The sequence below is a fragment of the Malania oleifera genome, chromosome 3 (assembly GCF_029873635.1).
Source record: "Malania oleifera isolate guangnan ecotype guangnan chromosome 3, ASM2987363v1, whole genome shotgun sequence".
NCBI lineage: Eukaryota > Viridiplantae > Streptophyta > Magnoliopsida > Santalales > Ximeniaceae > Malania > Malania oleifera.
Window position 1 is genome coordinate 28,468,708 of NC_080419.1, and position 20,732 is coordinate 28,489,439.

At 35.6% G+C, this 20,732-nt stretch overlaps 1 protein-coding gene across 2 annotated transcripts in view; it reads left to right on the top strand.

Moving 5' to 3' along the window:
• The window catches only part of LOC131151368 (uncharacterized), a 37,550-nt gene that overhangs the window by 156 nt on the left and 16,662 nt on the right, over window positions 1-20,732 (top strand). For both annotated transcript variants that reach the window (XR_009135717.1, XM_058102614.1), the window contains exons 2-14: window positions 92-148; window positions 3,053-3,133; window positions 3,284-3,383; window positions 3,536-3,620; window positions 3,756-3,805; window positions 7,979-8,058; window positions 9,020-9,079; window positions 17,193-17,292; window positions 17,379-17,456; window positions 18,315-18,382; window positions 18,719-18,787; window positions 18,881-18,958; window positions 19,075-19,170. Coding sequence is in view for 1 of the 2 variants with exons in the window: in XM_058102614.1 (XP_057958597.1) it covers window positions 92-148; window positions 3,053-3,133; window positions 3,284-3,383; window positions 3,536-3,620; window positions 3,756-3,805; window positions 7,979-8,058; window positions 9,020-9,079; window positions 17,193-17,292; window positions 17,379-17,456; window positions 18,315-18,382; window positions 18,719-18,787; window positions 18,881-18,958; window positions 19,075-19,170 (1,002 nt within the window). In the remaining variant the exon portion in view is untranslated. The remainder of the gene's footprint in view (window positions 1-91; window positions 149-3,052; window positions 3,134-3,283; window positions 3,384-3,535; window positions 3,621-3,755; window positions 3,806-7,978; window positions 8,059-9,019; window positions 9,080-17,192; window positions 17,293-17,378; window positions 17,457-18,314; window positions 18,383-18,718; window positions 18,788-18,880; window positions 18,959-19,074; window positions 19,171-20,732) is intronic.

Here is a 20,732-nt window from a genome sequence, read left to right on the forward strand (position 1 = left end):
CCCCTCTTTCGAAATTCCAATTGTACGTTCGCTAAGTCGCTGCTTCCATTTCATCTCTGCAATTTTCTCCTGCGAATTTCGATTCGGATAGGGCGAAGCTGATATGGGCGCGCAAGAGAAGACACCTGCTACCGCCAATTCGATGCAGGTTAGTTGTATAACTGCTGTAGAAAGTTTGTTGCTTTGCTTTACTTGGAGCCGCCTTTGTTGCCCTAGAATTGAAGTCAAGACCGATTACTTGTTGCTTATAGGATAATCACTGGTAATTGCACTGCTTAATTCAGCGATGTAATTCTATTCTTCTTTGGATACAATTTTGCCGTACTTGGGAACATTTTTGGTTTAAGCATATTTTGAGGCGTGTTATGTGGGGATTGTTTCTAAATTGGTACTTAACTCCATGATTTTCCTTTTTTTTTTAGTATCAGTTTCAGTACTATTTATGACGAGGTTTTGTAGTGGTTGTAAGTATTTGCTATTCATGCCGGTCTGTTCTTGTGATCGAAGTATTTGATGTCATCATTAAGGGGCTGAATTAGATTTAGGCAGTTATGGACTTGGGATTTAATAGCTTGAAATTTTTTATGTGCGTTTATGGTAAATGTAAGCCTATTGCTGTGCAAGTCCTTTGAGGGGAGAGTTTGATCTAGTTTATGATGTGAACAGCTTAAGCTGAAGTTATGTATGGGCCGTACTTCATAGAAAAATATGATGCTCAGAGTAGGTTTTCAATCCATGTTCAAGCTCTTAGTATTCAGAGCCCAGGATTTCAGAAATGTTTTGGCTTGGCTTGGCTTGGCATGGCATGGCTGTACTTAATTACTCAGGTGTTTGTGTTTGTCTTTATCTCACTGAACAGTGATTGGAATTTGGGAGATAGCATACGGATATTGATGGATTATCCTCTACTTTTTCTGCTAGTATTCGCATAGCGATTTCCTTGTGTGGAGAAATATATTTTGTTAAACTGCTGCATTGAACTACCATTCCGTGATACTATTTGGTTCAACTTTTATTTTTGCTTTGTTCTCAGTTTTTAGGGAAATCCACTTAAAATCATATGATATTTAACATGCTTCTCGAGCTGAGGTTGGTGAAATTGGGATCCAACCTCGGATTGCTAGTAAGGTTAACAAGATCAGATCTGATGTACTAGCCGGTTTAATGATATAATAAATATAAAATGCATTTAAATGCTAATTTTTTTTTCATAAATTTCATTGATATAAACCTGAAAAACTAGCAAGGGTTCAAGATGAAGAAAATCACTAGTAGCTCATGTGGTAAGCCCCTCATATAACATAGTGATCAATTGTTTCAGCTAAATCGAATGATTCAAACCAACTTATAATATAAATGGAATCAATCAATACTTATGAAAAATGAACTTAATTTTTAACTCAAATGATTTGACCCTAGAATAAAAAAAATATTTTAGCAAACAAAAACAAAATACAAACGTTAAAGCTACCTCCTCAATATTAGTGTCAGCATCCAAGCCACTATGTGTTTCACAGGTATTAAGATCTCATCAATGACTTCATCAGGCCCATCATTAAAATCACGACCGTCATCATCATTACTGTTATCAAAGGCATTAATGTATTAAATATCTATCTTCATGCTCAATCTAAACATTAACATTATGAAGCTTGAACCACCCAGTGAAAATCAAAGAACTAAAAAGATATTTTGTCGATGATTTTATTAATATGAAATATACCAAAATCACTTCTAAAATTTATGGTACAAGTCATACACGGCTAACATCGAATCTATAGCACAAGCTATTTAGTATAGATAAAATATCGTTGTCCCACAGAATCTTACAATCCTACCTTTATCCTTTCACAATCACCCTCCTGTAATCCTACCAATTTGTAAGGATCAAGATCATTCTGCTAAAAGTAGAATTGTACAGTCTGGTTCATGATTTTAACTACCATGTTCTCCATATGATTGGGTATTGGAAATTTATTGACCCAACATTTTGTGCAGGCCACCTCCAGACACTTGTTGTAATTAATTACTCAGGTGTTAGTGTGTGTTTATCATTTAATCTCGTTAAGCAGTCATTTTAAATATGGATTTTGGAAGATATATATCAATATATGGGCTTGTCCACCACTTTTTTGACAAGTGTTCCCAGAGCAATTAGCCAAATTGGTGCACCTCAATACTACCTTTTGGACTAAGTATCTTTGGATGCATGAAACCAACAATTTTCTTCGTAATAGAATTGTGTGGAGTAACTTATTTTGTTGAACTGCTGCATTGAGCAAGTGCCTTGTCATGCTGACTTAACTGAACTTTCACTTGGTGTTTTATTCCCAGTATCTTGGGAAAACTAACATCAATCCTATGGTATTTAAGATACTTCTCCAGATGATTCACTCTGGGGCATTTTTGATGCAACTTCCTTTGCTGGCACTTGTTTGGGTACTTGCAAAAAGATTAATATATTTAACCTTTGTAAGAAAAAATATATCATGCCCTTTCATTTTGCTTTCTCAGTTTTTTACTTCAGGATTCTGGCACATATGGCGCATATCCATGCATGTGAACAGGTTAAGGTGTAGACAGAATTAAATATACTGGTTTATGAAACATTCATATGGTTATCTAATCTACTATCATAGTTTCTACTTTGATGTTGTGTTTCTATTTTATGTTTTCAGATGTCATTTACAGCTCTTTGTAGTCTTTTTGATATTTTGTGTTTTTTATCACTGAGAGTTGTTCTGGAAATGCATCATTGCTTTTTGGTAATTGTAAGGTAATTGTAAATTTATAATTTTAATTTTTTATTGTTTATGTTAGCTTTGTATCAGAGAGGTTATGATGATTTCTCTGCGCCTACTAGACGCATCCTCTAAAATCTTAAGAGAACTATTCAATCTAGTTTTAGTTTCCTTCTGACCCCCTTTCCCGTAGTTAACTTGAAATCCTATTTTTTAGCCTGGACTTGAAGCTTTATTGAGATTCAATTATTAGCGTGCTATGAACTACAACTGGTAAATGTGGTCTGTTATAATTAGTTTTTGAATTGCAGCGTGTTAAGGTCTATCGCCTGAATGATGATGGGAAATGGGATGACCAAGGAACTGGGCATGTCACTGTTGATTATCTAGAGGTTTGTTTCGTTTCTTGATCTGGATTGAAGTGTCCCCTCGTTCTCTGTTATTTTGACAGACTCAAGTTATTAAGTCGCTTGACAAAAATTATTGGTGGAAATTTTCTTGTTGATCTGCACGTTGACTGAATGCAAAAATTTCTTACACAGAGATCTGAAGACCTGGGTTTATTTGTTATTGACGAGGAAGATAATGAGACATTACTTTTGCATCGGATCAGTTCAGATGATATATACCGAAAGCAAGAAGGTATTCTTATCTGTGCTGAAGTGAATACTATGCCTATATTCTTCTTTTTCTTATTTTTTGGTAGCTAATGTGATGTTCCTTGGGAAAGATGGTGTCTTTTTGAATTGTTGAATTTAGCTAATACTCTTATGTATTTACCTACAATTCATTAGATACAATAATTTCTTGGAGAGATCCAGAATATTCTACCGAGTTAGCTCTTAGCTTTCAAGAGACCACAGGCTGCTCTTACATCTGGTACCTTTCTAATACTTTTTAATTTTTTTTTTTTCGTTTATTGATTTACCTTTAATCTGTTGTTATGATCATTTGATACCACAATAAATAATGTACTTGTTTTATGATCTTTACATCGTTTGATATATTATGTAGGGATCACATTTGTAGCGTGCAAAGAAACCTGCATTTTAATACTCTCAACAGTAAGTATTTGTTACATTAATGTTACCATTTATTGAAAACAAGTGTGACCATGTTCCCTTACTTCTTGAGCACCCTACTTTTGTGGATTTTGACACTTTTTCTTGCTTCTTGCCCTGTGAATCAGGCTTTGCATGTGTCTGGCATTGCTTAGTTTGGTAGGACCTTGGTAACAACTTGAAATGATATATATTCTATTACATCTCCCATAATATCTTGAATTTAAGAATTTAATTGATATAGCCATAAGTGAGTATAATAAAATATCAAATTATCAGCAGCAAAAGATTCTTCAGATTTACCAACCACAACTAGCTTTGCTGCAGTTTGTTTATGAATATTTGCAGGAGTGGCTGCGTCTTCCTAATTGTTGGGTTGAACTTTTTAACATTGCTTGAAATGTAAATATTTTGTGGAATCTTTTATGAAGTTTTGATTTAAAAGCTGGTCGATTGATTCAAGACCTGAGAATAAATTCTTTGGATTTTACTGGTATTTCAAATCCTTTCAATTGAAAATTTTCAAAATTGTAATAGCTGTCATGGAATTGAACTTAAAAGAGTCATATGATGTAACTTTGGAAAAAGGTAATTGAATAAAGGCTAAGGTTTGTAACTACAGTTTCAAAAAATCAGTTTGGTTTTATGCTTGGATGATCAACTACAGAAGCTATACATCTATTAAGAAAAGTGGGACCTAAAAGAGAAGTTAAAATTTGGAATATTGACACGTATTTCGGGGACTTTAGGGCTTAGAAAAACAGCATTTTAGGTGAAATTAATTTATTGGATAGGAAAGAAGAAGGGGGTTTTCTGGAGTGTGATGATAAGGCTAGGAAGGTAAAGCTGATTAATGTTTTAGAGGAGGTAATTTTTAGGTAATTGAGGATTTGGAGGCAAAATAGGAAGTCTAAATGGGTTGGGGAAGGTGATTGTAATTCAAATTCTTTTCATAGGTTGGCTACTGGTAAAAAGAGGAGGAATATGATTGCAGAATTGGAACTGGCAGGAAGGAGATATTGCTACTGATTCTTCTATGATTTCTGAGGAGATTACTTATTTCTTTGATAATTTGTTTAGAGGAGGATATTAGTCTACGCCTATATGTGAGGGGTTGGAGCGAAGTCTTATTTGCAGTGATCAGATGAGATGGTAGTTGGAATGACCTTTTTTGAAAAAAGTGAGGTTAAGGCGGTCGTGTTTAAGATGGAGAGGGATAAGGCTCCACACCTGAATGGGTTTAGTATGGCTTTCAATGTAGTTAGAAGGGATTTAATGAGGATCTTCAGTTAGTTCTTCTTTAATGGGCTGTTGGGTAATACTATTAACTCAACTTTTGACCACTTTGTTGCCTAAGACTTGTAGATTTTCAGCCTTTTACTTTAGTGGCGCATGTGTATAAGATCATTGAAAGGTTTTAGCTGATAGGCTGAGCTTGTGAGGAGATACTATTTTGGATGTTCAAAGTGCTTTGTGGGGAATGGGCAGATTGTGGATGCTCTTTTAGTAGAGGTTGTTGAGGATGTTTGTAGAATGAGAGATAAGGGGGTTGTTTTTAAAGTAGACTTTGGAGAGGCTTATGACTGAGTAAGTTGGAATTTTCTTGATGAAAGGAAGTGGTTGGGTTAAAGGTGGTGGTCTTGAATGAAGGAGTGCTTTTGTAATGCTTCTTTCTTTCTCTATAATGGGAGAGCCAAGATCTTGTTTTAAGGCTTTGAGGGGAGTTAGGCGGGGAGATCCACTTTCTCCTTTTTATTCATTCTTGTGTGTTTTAAGTAGGTTGGTTTACAGGGCTGTAGGATGGGGTTTGTGAGAGGGATTAGGGTGGGAAGCGAGGGGTTTTGGCTTCTCATCTTCAGTTTGGAAATGATACTGTTTTCTTTTTGTAAGATCATTGAGTCTCTCTTTTAATGTGCTTACTATTTTGCAATTGTTTTTTTTTAAAAAAAAAAGGGGGGGGGGGGGGGAGAACTTTAGTTTTAAAATAAATTTGGAGAATGGTAGGATAGCTTTTATGAATTTGGATATTTCTAGATCTTTGGCGTTATCCTCTTTAGTTGGGTGTGGTATTCTTGAGTGGCTTCTGTTTTATTTGAGTGTGCTTTGGAGGTGGCAAACCTAAGGTGGTTAGGCTTTGGGATCTTGTGGTGGAGAAGGTGTGTAAAGAGGTTGGATGGGTGGAAGGGTGCTTTATTTTTTTTTAAGTGCATGTATTACCCTCATTCAGGCTTGCCTCGCTAGTTGTCCTCTTTATTTATTTTCTATTTTTTGAATTCTTGTAAAGTGTAGCTTGTAATATCAAGAAAATTATGAGGGCTTTTCTTTAATCTGGGGTGGGTGAGAAAAAAGATCATTTGGTTAGTTGGGGGAAGCTGTTTGCAGGTCGTCTAAAATGGAAGGTGGGGGGGGGGGGGGATTGAGACTTGGTAAGTTGGTGTCGAAGAACATTGCTTTGATGGATGAATGGTTGTGGTGTTTTCCCTTAGAGGAGTATTCCCTTTGGTACAAGGTTAGTAAAAGTAAATTTGGCTTCTAGGGTAATGGGTGGGATGCAAATTTGGGGTTGAGATGTTTTTGTGGAAGTCCTTAGGAAGGGGTTTTTCACAGTTATATCCGCTTTTTATTCCTTATGCTAAATTTTATTGTGGGAAATTTGTGCCGCATCCGGCTTTAGGAAGACATTTGGTGTGGGGTCGCATGCTTTTCACATACTTTCCTTGTTTTGTATAGACTGTCCACTTTGCATGATGAATCTATTTTGTCATTCCTTATTTTAAATGAGGAGGGATTCTCTTGGGATTTCTATTATTTAAGGGCTCTTAATGATAGGGGGCGTGTTGGAACTTGCTTCATTATTAGGGAAAACACGGTGGACTGGCACATGGCTTTTATTGACCTAGAGAAAGCCTAGATAGGGTACCTAGGGAAGTTCTATGGAGGGTTCTAGAGAAAAGGGAGTATGCAGCAGGTGTATTGATATCATTAGCTGTATGCATGTTAGAATAAAGCGTTAGGACTATAGGTGGAGAGTAGAGAATTTCCACTCACAATAGGTGTACTTCAAGGGCCTGCCTTGAGTCCTATCTTTGTTTTAATTGTGATGGCTGGACTTACTAGGATTATTCAAAGTGACGTTCTGTGGTATATGTATTTTGCTGATGACATTATCTTTATTGATGAATCTAGACATGGGGTAGAATCTAAGTTATGAGAGAAGCTTTAAAATTTAGAGGCTTTAAGATAAGTTAAATAAGATATAATGTATGAAGTGTAATTTCAATCATAGCAGGAGGAATATTGGAGAAAAGATATATTGGTCAAAATTGCAGTAGTAGATTTTGATACGTAGTATCAAATATGCAAGAAGGAAAAATTGAAGACGTGATACATAAGAGTTAAAGCAACTTGGGTAAAATAGAGAAGTGCTTTAGGCACGTTGTGTGATCAAAGAAACCTTTAAAATTGAAAAGAAATATAATATTTTTGTAGGACGAGCTATATTCATATGGATTTTGGGCAATTAAACTAATAACATATCCAAAAAGAAAAAAATTGCTGAAGTGAGGATGCGAAAGTGAATGAGTGGTGTGTAATGCTTAAAGATGAATTAAAGAATGAACTATTTGTGGTAAGTTAGACATAGTACGTGTAAAAGATAAGACAAGGTTGGCGCAGCTGAGATGGCTTGCAGACATGCAATGAAGACCAAATAATGCACTAGTGCGGGAGAGTAAGCTAGTTAATGCGAGTGACAGTAGAAGGGGTAGGGGGTAGACCTAGAATAACTTGGAATGAGATAGAAAGGAAGGATTTGCCCTCAACTTGTTAGAGGATATTGCCCAAGATTGTGTAAATTGGCAGAAAAGGATTCATGTAGCCCACTTCTCCTAGGGACCTAAGGCTTGTTGTTTTTGTTGTTGTTAAAAAACAATGGGTTCTAATGACTAATATTTTTAGTGAATGAATCGTAGTAGATTACTCAAATGTCTTGACATAAAATTGTATTCAAAGAATTTATCCATGGCTTCTATCCAAATTGGATGCCATTTTTAAGGAGTTGCAAAATTTATGATTTGGTTTTGTGGGAGATCTTTCTGTTTGCCATGAGCCATGTGATTGTGTAAGATATCATGCTTGTTTTAAATGTGAGTTTAATCACTCTTCTTGTTTCTGCAGATGAGACATTTCACAATGTCAACAATGAGTTGAGGGAGTTGCCCACAGTTGAGCTGTCCACACTTCCGCTGTTACTCAAGGTTTTAATGGATGCCACAGCTGTCTTATTTCCTGTTTGTTTTTATTGTAGGCTAAATTTTTCCTTGTTTTTTGAGGTGGCATTGTGTATTCGAGTTTTCATGTATGCTGTCTCTATCATATGACAAGTATATCATAATATTTAAAATTTAATATTGTTCTAATTTTTATATGTTATAACATTATTATATATAATAAAAAATATTAATGATGATGATTCGATATTTTATATTAAAATATGTTAAAATATTAATAATGATATCATAATGTTAGCATTATTTTTTCAAATATTAATATAAATTATCATATTATAATAAATACCATGTTTCTAGGAATCAGAATTTGATTCCGGAGTAAGGATTAGGAATCAAAATGTAGGCTGATGGGAGAATCCCATTCCTGCATGGAATGGGAATCGGAATGAGATAAAGATAAAACGAGCATTAGGAATGGGAATCAATCATTCTGATTCCGATTCCTAGAATTGATTCCCAATTACCAAACACCACCAAAGGGTATTTTACAGTCACATAACATGCGTGAACTCCATTTCACTCATTCTGCTTTAACTCTATGTATTCATTGAATAATAGGTCCAAGTTTAATCTTTTCTCCAATATTCCTTCGTATATGTCTTTTTCCCTCCCTTTTGCATCAAAAAATTATTATATTTTCCATGTCTAGCTTCATTAACAACTTTAAAATTTTTTTTTTCTTGTTTTTTTATACCTTTTGAAAATTTCCCATGTTTCTACTTTTTTGCCGGGTCTTAAAACATGTTCTTTCCATCTTAATGGTTTTTTGGATGTCTTGATCTACCAGCCATGCGTCTTCCTCTAGATTTACCTAAAAACTTCTTTTGCTCTCTCTTTATTAGACACACATGGATGCATATAGGTTTGAATTTAATTTTCATTTTTTGCATATAAAAATTATTTATTAAGTTTGATTTTTCCCTTACAGACTGTGATTGAGAGTGGCATTGCTGATCAGATGCGTCTGACAGAACTCATATTAAATGATGTAAGCTTCGTGCAAATTTGTGAGTACTTGTGGATTGGAATATTTAGTGTTGTGTAGGTGATGAGAGTTTACCTAAACTCTCCTTTTCGTTTCATTACAACCTCATACTATCAATTAGAATGGATTACTATGGATATAATGGTCCATAATTCAAGATGCCAACTGAGACTGGGTGGCTTTATTAAAGTAATGTTGTTTTTTTCTTTTATCTGTTCTCATGAACGAGGGCTTCTTCTTCGCCTTTACTGTATCTGTTTGTCCTTTTATAATTTTAGTAAAGCTTCGTTTTCTATTAAAAAATAGCGATCAATAATTCATAAAAATATATGCTTTTTATGATGGCTTTGATATGCTAGCCGGTAATTGTGAATTGCCTGTGAGCATTGCAGAGTACAGAACTTGAGCTTGGTTAAAAAATTTCTGCCAATTGGAGGAAGTTTTTCAAGGGTCTGTTATGTGATTACTGTAGTTTGTCAAAAAAACTTTTGCAACTGTAGTATGGGTGTTATGGCCTTTTATGTTGCCAAAGCAGCGAAGGCCCAATTATATCTCGTATGCAGCATGTGAAATATTGCATGTCTGAATTATCATTGCTACATTGATCATCAATTACCACTCTAAACCTAAGGAGGGCCAATAGTGATATGAGACACGCATGCAACATGATACCGGCATGGCAATATGGAAATTCTGAAACAATTAGGATACGGCATGGCAGGGATATTTTAACTAATTAATGTAATATATGTGTGTGTGTGTGTGTGCGCGCATGATTTTTTTCCTTTTATATTTAAATTCAAAATGAAATATAGTCATCATTTTTGTATATTCGACAAATAAATTCCTTTTACAAACTACAATTATACATTCATTAGCTACCTTTGTATAATAAGAGTTTTAGTCAACATTAAAAACTTTTGTTCAAAAACAATAAAACAACACGTGGAATATAGAGGGGCAGTCAGGCAGAGCAGAGGTTCTTTTCTGTCACAACTAGACCATGCTGGGCAATGGTTGGTTCATCAAGAAATTAAAAATTAAAAAGGAAAAAGAGAGCGGATGATGCCTGATCGCAAAGAGAGAGAGAGAGAGAGAGAGAGAGAGAGAGAGAGAGAGAGAGAGAGAGAGAAGCTTGGCATACCAGTTGACTCAAACTGAAGAAGGAAAATCTTCCTTCAGTGACTCGTTAGTCACGCCCACTGCTCCTTGTTCTGTTACTGCTCTAATGATTCCTATTTTTGTTGCTAGTTTGTGATGCAAGGAAAGCTTTGAAGGTCCAGTGATGAAGGCAGCAATTGGCTAGGGTTCAACATTTATTGCCTACACATCTCTCAAGTCCATATTTCTTCTTTCAAAGACAGTACAGAGAGAACAAATACTGCATTTTAAGTCTAGAAGTGTGCCGGCCATGTCCCAACATGTCCAGCAATGCCCCAGCATGTCCAGCCATGTCTCAAGCATGTCTAGCAGTGTCTCAAACTTGTCCAAAAATAAAGAACAATTAAATTAGTTTTTGACACTTATCGCACACAGGGCTTCCTAGAGGGTCAGCATGTCAAGTAACAAACTACTTCATATAATAGTAATATTAAGAAATTAATACATGTAATGTCCATTATAATTTGTTGATGTTTACAAAAGAACCTTTAAGATTATTAATATCTAGTCAATGTTTATTGTTATTTGTGCGAAATTTTCTGTAGAAATTTCTTTATTGTTTGTAGTCATCTGGCATCCAAATTTGGTGGGGAAAAAGGCCCCGAGTTCTTTGTTTTTTGGAGTGTAGATATCCATGGAAAGGAAAAACATAGTGGATTGTCTTATTATTATGCTCAACCAATATTAACTTTCTTAAACATCGTGTTTCTATTGTGCATTTTGGGATTCCAAACTTTGTGGGCTTATGCTTGGCTAGGTGGGGCTAGCATGGTGCCATCTTGTTCAATGCTAACGTAGCCTAAATGGCACCTCCATTTATTTTAAAAATGAAGATGCTGTCACTGTCTTTGTGTAATCACCCTTCTTGTATTATTTCCCTAATTATGGTGTCGAGTAAACTAAATGAAATTGATCTATTTGGTAGGCTAAGTGAGCTTTTTTGGGATTGAGCTTCGAAAAGTATTTAAGTGTTTCATGATTGGTTTTGCAAGCATACCAAGGAACATGATGCTTATTATGGATGTCTAAAGTTCAGGCTATCCTTGTTTATCTTTTTGTTAAAGAGGAATTGTGTTTATAGGACAACTTAGCCCTGATCTTCAAGTACAATTCAGCCTTCCCATCCTCCAGTGGTCACTTCAAGAATTTTGTACAATTTAGCCTTCTCATCCTCAAGTGGTCGCTTTAAGAATTTTGTGCCTCGTTGTGGTTTCCGATTTATTTTGAATTTGTTACTGGCTACTGCGTTGGGTGTTGCACTGGCATGGGAGCATTGCATTGTGAGTTCTGTTGTGAGCTCCGGGTTTTTAGTTTTTAAGAATAAATTTGGGGAGGATTGGGATAGCATGTAATAATCTGAGTGACGCTAGATCTTTGGAGTTGGCCTCTTCAGTTGGCATGGTATCCTAGAGTGGCCTTTGACATATTTAGGGGTTCCTTTGGGTGGTAATCCTAGGAATTGAAAAAAGATTAATAAATGAACTTACGGGTCTTAAGGGAATGAATCCGTAAAATAATCATGAAAATTTGAAATTTATGATGTTTAATAAAAAAATTGTTAATAAAAAAAATCATCTTTAATGCATGGGCTTACTATAACAACTAAAACAATAAGAAAAAGTAAATAAGGCTTGGACCGAGTTTTGTTCCTTTCTCAACTTTAAGTTCAAATATTTTTGTTCTTGCAGTGGTTTTGCTCTCTCTGGGAAACCCTCTGTTGGCTCATCTCTTTGTTGCTTGAAATCATGTTGCTAGTACAAACTGATGGTGGGAGTTTGTTCAATCCAGTTTGAAGGGAAGTCCTTCAATCTGAGATTAGATAAGATAGGGAAGTTGGAGCTCTGTTTGTCCTTGAAAAGAACTGTAAGTGCAATTGGTGGGTATGTCTCTCTTCAGCTGTGGCTTCATGGTTTTCTCAGGGATTCTCATCTCACGTGGGTAGGTTGTGCAAGGGTTTTTGAAGAGTTCAAGTGGGATATGGCGACTACTGGATGGGGATTCATGCGACTAGGGCAAGGAAGTTCATGGAAATAGGGCATGGATGGAGGGGTAAAAGCTATTCCATTTTTGTTCTTGAAGGGCTGAAAGGGTATGGGTGGTCTCGATTCGTGGATGTTTTCGTTGCTTTGGGGAGCTATTGTTGGTTAGGATTGATAATTGTTCATGGAGTCAAATTGCTTCAGGCAGTGATGATGGAGGTCGTTTGATCCCTAAGAGTGTGCAGGAGGGGCTCTGTGCTCGCTGTGGGGGAAAATTGCATGAGAAGTTCACTTCATCAGCTTCGCACGACCAATTGACCGTGGCAAGGGCATCACTTCCGCTGAGCAGCTGAGATCAGAGGCGGATAGGGTATCCTACAAGGGTGATGGGTTGACGAAGATTGAGTGGGCTGGGCCTGGTTTGGCGATTATAAACTTGGGCTGGATGTAGAAAATAATAGATCTCTTTTAAACTCTTCACTGGGTTTGCTGATTAAGGAGGCTGAAGAGCAATCTTATGATTTAACACCGGGGTTGCGTAGTCAATTATATGAGCAGGCTCATAAGTCCTTATTAGGTCCCTAACCAAGAGGAAGTCCTCCAGCCCAAATCTGGGAAGGCTACAGAAATTCAGAGTTTTTCAGAGCAGAAGCAAGATGATCAAAATTGATCTTTGAACGAGGCACAGGATGATAACAAACATCCAAAGCTGTGCTCCTCTTTGAACAACATCCTTGGCGTGCATCAGGAAAAATGTTTCGGTAACAGCAAAGAGCAGGCGATTGGAGTAGAAAATCAAGGTACTTCTCCTCGGTAGGAAAAGAATGATAATAGGAGAAGCTTCAGGGATGAAGGGGGGTGGGGGTTCTAAGAATCTTAATTCTTAGGAATTTGGAAATCAGGACTTTATGTTTGGGTCAGTTGGAAATCTTGATGGTAAAGGAGTCAGCTCGGACAATTTGAAAATTTTTACCAATTGTAAGGAAGTCCAAATTGGGGTTGAAGGGAGGAAAATTAATGGAGATATGTGAGATTTGTCAGGTGAGAAAACAAAAAAAATTGTTAAGACAGATTCCAAAGTTGTACCAAGTATAGTGGAGGAGCCAATTGGTGCAAGGACCAAATGGTGTAAGGATAGTAAGAGTTGGAGAGATGTTATGGATGAGGATAGTGTGGGAGTAGTGATTTTGAATGTGAAAAAGGTTTACTTTTAGATCATATTTGGGATCAGAGGGATATTCATCTGATTCTTCTACTGATTGCCTTGGGAATTTATCTTATGTGCCGCCTCCTCCTTTAAAAGGCTTAGAGGGAATTATTATGTTTGATGATGAGGTTACTAAAGTTGAACATAAGGTTAAGGATGGAATTCTGCCTACCCGAGTCTAATAAATCTTTAGGAAAGACAATGAAAGTCAGTGTTTGTTGGATGAATTGGGCCTTAAGTTGAAGTTAGGCTTGCCAAGGGAAAATCAAAGGTGAAGAAGGGGCACTAGCTAATTTGAAGTGTTTAGTGAACTATGATGGGAAGGGATTAAAGAGGGGGTTCCTAGGCTGATAATAGCAATTTCTTTTGTTTTGCTTTTATTTGTCCTTTTTTCCCTTTAGTTTATTTTGTTTTTTCTTTTTCTCGTGATGATTGTACATTCTCTTTCTTAACATTATTTCTTTTATTATCAACAAAAAGAGAAGAAAAAAGTAAATAAAAAATATAAACAAAATTGCTACAACAACAACAACAACAACAACAATAACAACAACGAGCCTCAAGTCCCACTAGGTGTGGTCGGCTACATAAATCTTTTTCCGTCAATTCACCTAATCAAGAGCGATTTTATCTATTAGTATAAGGGCTATTAAATCCTTCCTCACTACCTCATTCCAAGTTATTTTAGGCCTACCCTTTTTTCATGCTAGACACAATAACTAACTCATTCCTATTTACAAGTGCTCCACTAGGTTTGGGTTTCAAATGCCCAAACCATTTAAGCCGCCCCTCCCTTATCTTGTTTTCAACCGGTGCTATGCTTAATTTATTACGTATATGTTCATTTTTTACTTTATCTTTTAATGTTAAACCACTCATCCACCTTAACATTCGCATCTCAACAACTTTTATTTTTTGTGCATGTTTCTTAGTTGCGCAATATTTTGAACCATAAAGCATAGCTGGCCTTGTAGCCATCTTATAAAACTTTCCTTTTAATTTTAAGGATATTTGACAATCGCACAAGACACTTGATGCACTCCTCCATTTTACCCAGCTTGTTTTAATTCTACGTACTACATCATCTTCAATTTCCACTTCAGCTTGCATAATAGATCCAACATATCTAAACCTATCAGTACTATTAATCTCTTGATTATCAAGTTTAATCTTCTCTTTATTGCTACTCCTTACATTACTGAAATTACATTTCATATTTTCAGTTTTATTCCTACTTATCCTGAATCCTTTAGACTCTAATGCGGTTCTCCAAATTTCTAGCTTAGATTCCACTTTGCTTCTACTATCATCAATCAACACAATATCATCTGCAAACCACATACACCAAGCGATCTCATTTTGGATATTCTTAGTTAGTTCATCAATTACTAAAGTAAAAAGATGAGGACTCAAAGTAGAATTTAAGAACTGATAAAAACTAATGAAAAACAACCCCGCTTTGTCTCCTACGGGATAGTGGTTTTCCTTGCATCTTTTTGGGCTCATTCTTTTGGATTTTTTTGGGGATCACCTTTGTTAGACCTTTAGAGGGATTGAAGGGGAGCATTAGTGTAGTTTCTTTTGTTGTTGTTCTTTTCCGTTTTTTAGGAGATTCTCTTACCCTCCACTCCTAGAAAGTTCTTCCCTCTCTTGTTAATGAATTTCTTTTTCTATGAAAAAGAAAAAAAAACAAACCTTTAAATCTGGAGAAGGCAACCTGAAGTGTAGATAGGTTTTCTTTTCCGGACTCAGGTTTCCTTCTCAATTGTAATCTTTGCAGAAAACAGAGGGGCAGAATGAGAAGGCCAGCGGACTTTTTTCTTCTCTTTGCAGGACAGAACTCACATATACAGCAAATGCAATGTCTTTATGGAAAAGGAAAAAGAAAGAAAGAAAGAAAAAGTTTAAAAGGCTTTTGGGTGAGTTTTAATGCAGTTGGATCTGACTGGTTGTGGACAAACTGATATGATTTTTATGTTTTGATTCAATTCTGCGATACACTTCGTGAACAATTCATCTATGAATCATACCATTCTGCAGTTCACCCATTAGATTCAAATCGGTTGGAGCCCTACTTGATATGAAAATCATACAATTTGAATGAAGAATTATATGATTTTTACATCTACGAAAGAGTAAATTTGGCATTTAAGTAAATTGGTGGGGTACTGATATGTGGATAAGATTTTCCTTTGAGAGCCCTTGGAGGAGTATTTTGCTGCTTTATTTCCTCTATCCCTCATACCAAATTCTAAGAGCCATTATTAAAAGTAAATTTGGCATGTAGGTAAATGCATGGATGCTAATATGGGGATGAGATGTTTCCTTTTGAGAGCCCTTGGAGTGGTATTTTGCTGCTTTATCCCCTCTTTACCCCTTGTGCCAAATTTGATGTGGGTGATGGGTTTTACATTTGTTTTTGGGAAAATATTTGGGTGGGTGATTCTGCACCTTTCATTCCTTTTCCTCATCAATATCGCCTTTTCTCGATGCACGATGGTCTTATTTCCTCTTTTTGAATCCCTAATGGGGATAAATTCTCTTCGGATTTTCATTCTTGCTTATCTCTTAATGATGAGGAGGTTGAGGAACTCTCAACTCTGTTGTGTTTGTTGGTGGTTGTCATCCTTCCGGTAGGAATGATGCTTGGTTTTGGGTTCTAGATTCTCTCCCCAGAAAAAAGTGCGTGAGGGGGCTGTACATCTTTCTTTGGCTTTTGATTTGTGAAAACCGTTTTGGTTCATTGTCGTATTTGGAAGGTCAAAGCTCCCTCTAAGATCAAAGCTTTTATTTGGTTGATTGTTCTTAATAGAGTTAACACCAACAATCTGTTGTAGAATCCAAGGCCTTTTAAGGCTTTACCTCTGGTTGTATGAACTACTGAACTCTTTTTTTCGGTAGTAAAGAATGTATCTGATATTCTCTTTGCATTCTTCCTTTTCATGGTGGCTTTGGAATAATTGTTTGGAATTTTTGGAGAGAGCTGGTTTTTCCCAGAATTTGGTGGAAGATTTGTTGATTATTTCCTTTATAGGTTTTGGTTGGAGCAGTGATGGGTCAGCTTCGTGGAGGTGTGGCTATGTGGATTTTTTGCTGTTCTATTGGGTGTTTGGATGGAAAAGAATGCTTGTATCTTTATGCCAAAGAAGATGACTGGGCCTTTGCTCTGGGATGGGATAGGATTGAGTGTGGCCTTGTTATGGGCTTTTTCTGTAGGTTGCTTTAATGGGGCATCTTTTTCAATTTTACTGCATTACTAGATCGCTGTGTTATTTGATTATATTTTTATCTTTTTTGTTATCTTTTCTTCTTAGGAGAATTTTTTTTCTCCTTTCTGTATATTCTTCCTTCATTAATGAAATCTCTTCTTTCTCTATAATAAATAAATAAATAGCTCGCAACATTGATAATCTTTTCCCGGGAAACTAAATTTGTGATATGAAGTTAGTGGGAAGGTCTTTTAATTTCTACTCTGTACAGGTTGAGTTTTATTTTTCATAATTTTTTATCCTTAATGGTGCACCCCTTATTTTTATCCTTAATGGTGCACCACTTACCCCCTCAACCAACACTGAAAACAACTATCCTTTTTTCTTGAAACAATTTTTTGGTTTCTTGATGAATTGTTTCCTTTCTTCCTGCTTTCAATGTGTCTTTCTTCTCATTAGGCCATTAATAATAATGCTTTAGATTTAGATTTTCCCCCCTTTTTTTGAGGGGGCACAATGCTTTTGAATTTTTGTGAGTTTTATTTCTCTCCTTTGTGCAGCTAGATTTTTTCCGAAAGCTGATGGACCTATTTCATATTTGTGAGGACTTGGAAAATGTTGAGAGTCTTCACATGATATTCAAAATAGTCAAAGGGATCAGTCAGTATCTATTTCTTTCCTCCTCAACTAACTTACATGCATATTCTTCCATTAGTTACTAAGCCACCCTGTTTATTTCTCTGCAGTTTTACTCAATAGCCCGCCGATCTTTGATAAAATATTTGGGGATGAATTGATGATGGATATTATCGGGTCCCTTGAGTGTAAGTTGTTTTTTTGTTGGTCTAAAAATTGTTTTGATAATCTCTCTTTTCTGAATGAAGTTGAATACTTGAATTTGCATATTTTTATCTGCCTGGTGGTTTTGAATGGGAACTTCTGGTCATAGTGTTTTGGATGACAATGCAGCGATAATTTGGTGTATGCCAGTTAACATAAATCTTTCCTAAGCTCAGGAATTCTGTGTTTGCATTTGTGATTTAAAGCTTTTACAGCATTGAACTTTGATATCTACTTGAATTTCCATATTTTTATCTGCCTGGTGGTTTTGAATGGGAACTTCTGGTCATAGTGTTTTGGATGACAATGCAGCGATAATATGGTGTATGTCAGTTAAGATACATCTTTCCTAAGCTCAGGAATTCTGTGTTTGCATTTGTGATTTAAAGCTTTTACAGCATTGAACTTCGATATCTCATTATCCTAATTCAGTAACAGTGGGATTTTCTTTTACTTGTCAAAGAAACAACAGTTGGGAAGTTTTTTCGTTCATTTTTTAGTAGAGAATTGATCTGTTGTGATCAGCAAATCTTAGTTTGTTTGGTTTGTCTATTTTTATTTTTATTTTTCCAAATAATCTTTTGTCAGCTATTCTTTGAAGCATAAAGTCAGTGTTGTAGCATATAGCTCGTTCTCATTTTCTTTTCCCTTTCCTGTAGGTATATGCTATAATTTTTTTTCATATTGTCCAACAATTTGAATTGCATTTTCATTTTTTTTTGGCTACTTTTAAACAACCCTTCTTTCAAAAATGGCTAATTAAATATCATGGGCATATGTACATTATGGTCCATGCTATGTTGATGGTGATGATGATGAAACACTTCAAATTTTTGTTGCAGATGATCCCGAGGTTCCTTGCGTTCAACATCATCGTAGTTTTCTCAAAGAGCACGTGGTTTTTAAGGAGGTGATTTATTATTCCTGGTTCTTCTTTCTGCTTAGAAGAGATGGAGGGAAGGAGGTCGGGTGAGGTGTTTTCAGTCTAAGAGGATGTTGTCATCCCCTTCTTGTTCCATTGGGAAGACCACTGGACATAGGGATAGCCCATCTTGCATGCAGACCAGTTTTGGTCCTATCTCATATCAATATTTGGACCTATGACTTCTAAGTCCTAACATGGACGTCCATGCTGAAACCATTGGGCTGCCCCTAGGGGGATGAGGGTATTCTTTGCATTGTAAAATAATTTTTTTTTTTTTTGGAGTTTTCTTCTTATTTATTTGTTTCTTTCATGTTTATGTAGGCTATTCCAATTAAAAATCCCACAGTCCTCTCAAAAATACACCAAACTTACAGAGTGGGTTATTTGAAGGTCTGAGTCTTCAATGCAGAATTTGTTAATTGCTGTCTTGTATTTCTGGTGTAGTACTACCTGTATTGTGTTAACAAAAATTTCCTCTTTTAGGATGTCATTTTGCCTAGAGTGTTGGATGATGCCACAATTTCAAATCTCAATTCCATAATCCATGCAAATTATGCCAATGTAAGGTTTTTACAATCCTTACTATTCTCTCTCTCTCTCTCTCTCTCTCTCTCTCTCTCTCTCTCTCTCTCTGTGCATGCGCGTGTCCAACTTGTAATGGGGTTATTTTGTTGTAGGTTGTCTCTTTGTTAAAGGATGACAGCACTTTCATTCAGGAATTGTTTGCAAGGTTGAAATCACCAACCACTTCTGCAGAATCAAAGAAAAATTTGGTAATTGTTAACATTGCAAGCCATTTATTTGTTGTTTTCAGCCATACGTTGAAAATGACACTCCCAAGATTCCGGCAGGCTGTTAGGATTAATGTGTATTTTCACTACCTTCTATTCTTTAATTTTTTCCTTTTGTATTGTTACTTTCTGGAGTGGTTTTTTAGTCTCTATACTGATTTGATTATTGAAAAATTAAAAGCGTTTGCATCTTAATGCTTCGAATTGGCTGCTTAGCCATGGGTCTGGCAGGGTGCAAGATGGCATCCCCATGTTAAGAATCTATCACGTGTTTATTTAACATTCAAATGTAATAATTTCTTTTGACTGTTAAAACACAACTCTAGTCATCTATCATTCACTTTGGAGGTTGTTGTTCAGTGTCTGCCTAGATTATTAACCATGAGTTCTTTCCCTGGCTGATGATATCCTAGTGAAGGAAGATGTTAAAGAAAGCTGATTGTGAGATGTGCATCTGAGATCAACTTAGGGCTGTCTGGTATCAATTTTGTATTTTTGTTTTTTTTTGTATAGTGAAAAAATAGGTGCAAAAATGCATTTGTTTTTGTTGCTCGTTTTCAATTTTGTTGCTTCTCAACCTTCTGGCTCTCTCTTTTTGTTTATTTATGAGGAAGAAGAATGTACTAGTAGAATGAGAAATCCTCGAAATGATAAATAAAAAAAAGAACAACACAATTTTTTTTAAAAAAAGCTAATAAATCCCACCAACCCTGCTGCATATCCTAAAAAAACCATACTTGCAAAATTACCTGTAGAGAAATCCCCAATTGAAGCCAAAAAAAAAAAAAAAAACTATTCTTACCCATACCAAATCAAGAGATGAAACAGGATCTCTAAAATCCCATAATGTCAGCAGCCAAAGTACCCATATCATAGCTAAAACAGCAGTCTGCAACTTTACTTCAATATTCCAAATTTATTTGTGATTAATCATTGTCCACACTGTTTTTAAATGAAAAAATTAAAATAAACTTACCACGTAAATTTAAAATAGAATTCTAATTAAATATTCTTAGTATTTCTAAAAATATGATAAGAAAAATATCCCTAAAAAATATCTTGACCATTTTCAACCTTCATATACAAGAGCATTTTTCTTGGAGTTGATGCCAGAAAGGGAAATGAAGGAGAAAAGTGAGAAATATGAAAGAGAGAGAGGAAGAAGAAGAGAAGAAGGGACATACATAGAGAGAAGGGGGCTTTGATTCAACTCAAATTGTTCACTAACTGCATAACAGACAGCTACCTATGCACATTTACTTTACTTCCTGCTGTTCATTAATGCATATTATTGCTCAATAATCCTCTTATAATTAAATATGTAAAGAGTTCAGATTTTAACATGTGATTGTTAACATCTTAAGACTGCGCTTTAAAGTAAGTTTTTCATGATTAAAAGTGGCAGTGGTTCTCTGTCACAATTACTGAGTAAATAAAAAAAATATAATTATTTTATTGAGCTTTCCTTTTTTTAATTATAAATATTTGAGATTATATTTGTTATAAACATATTTTAGTTTATTCAGGCTTAAAATTTTTTTGGA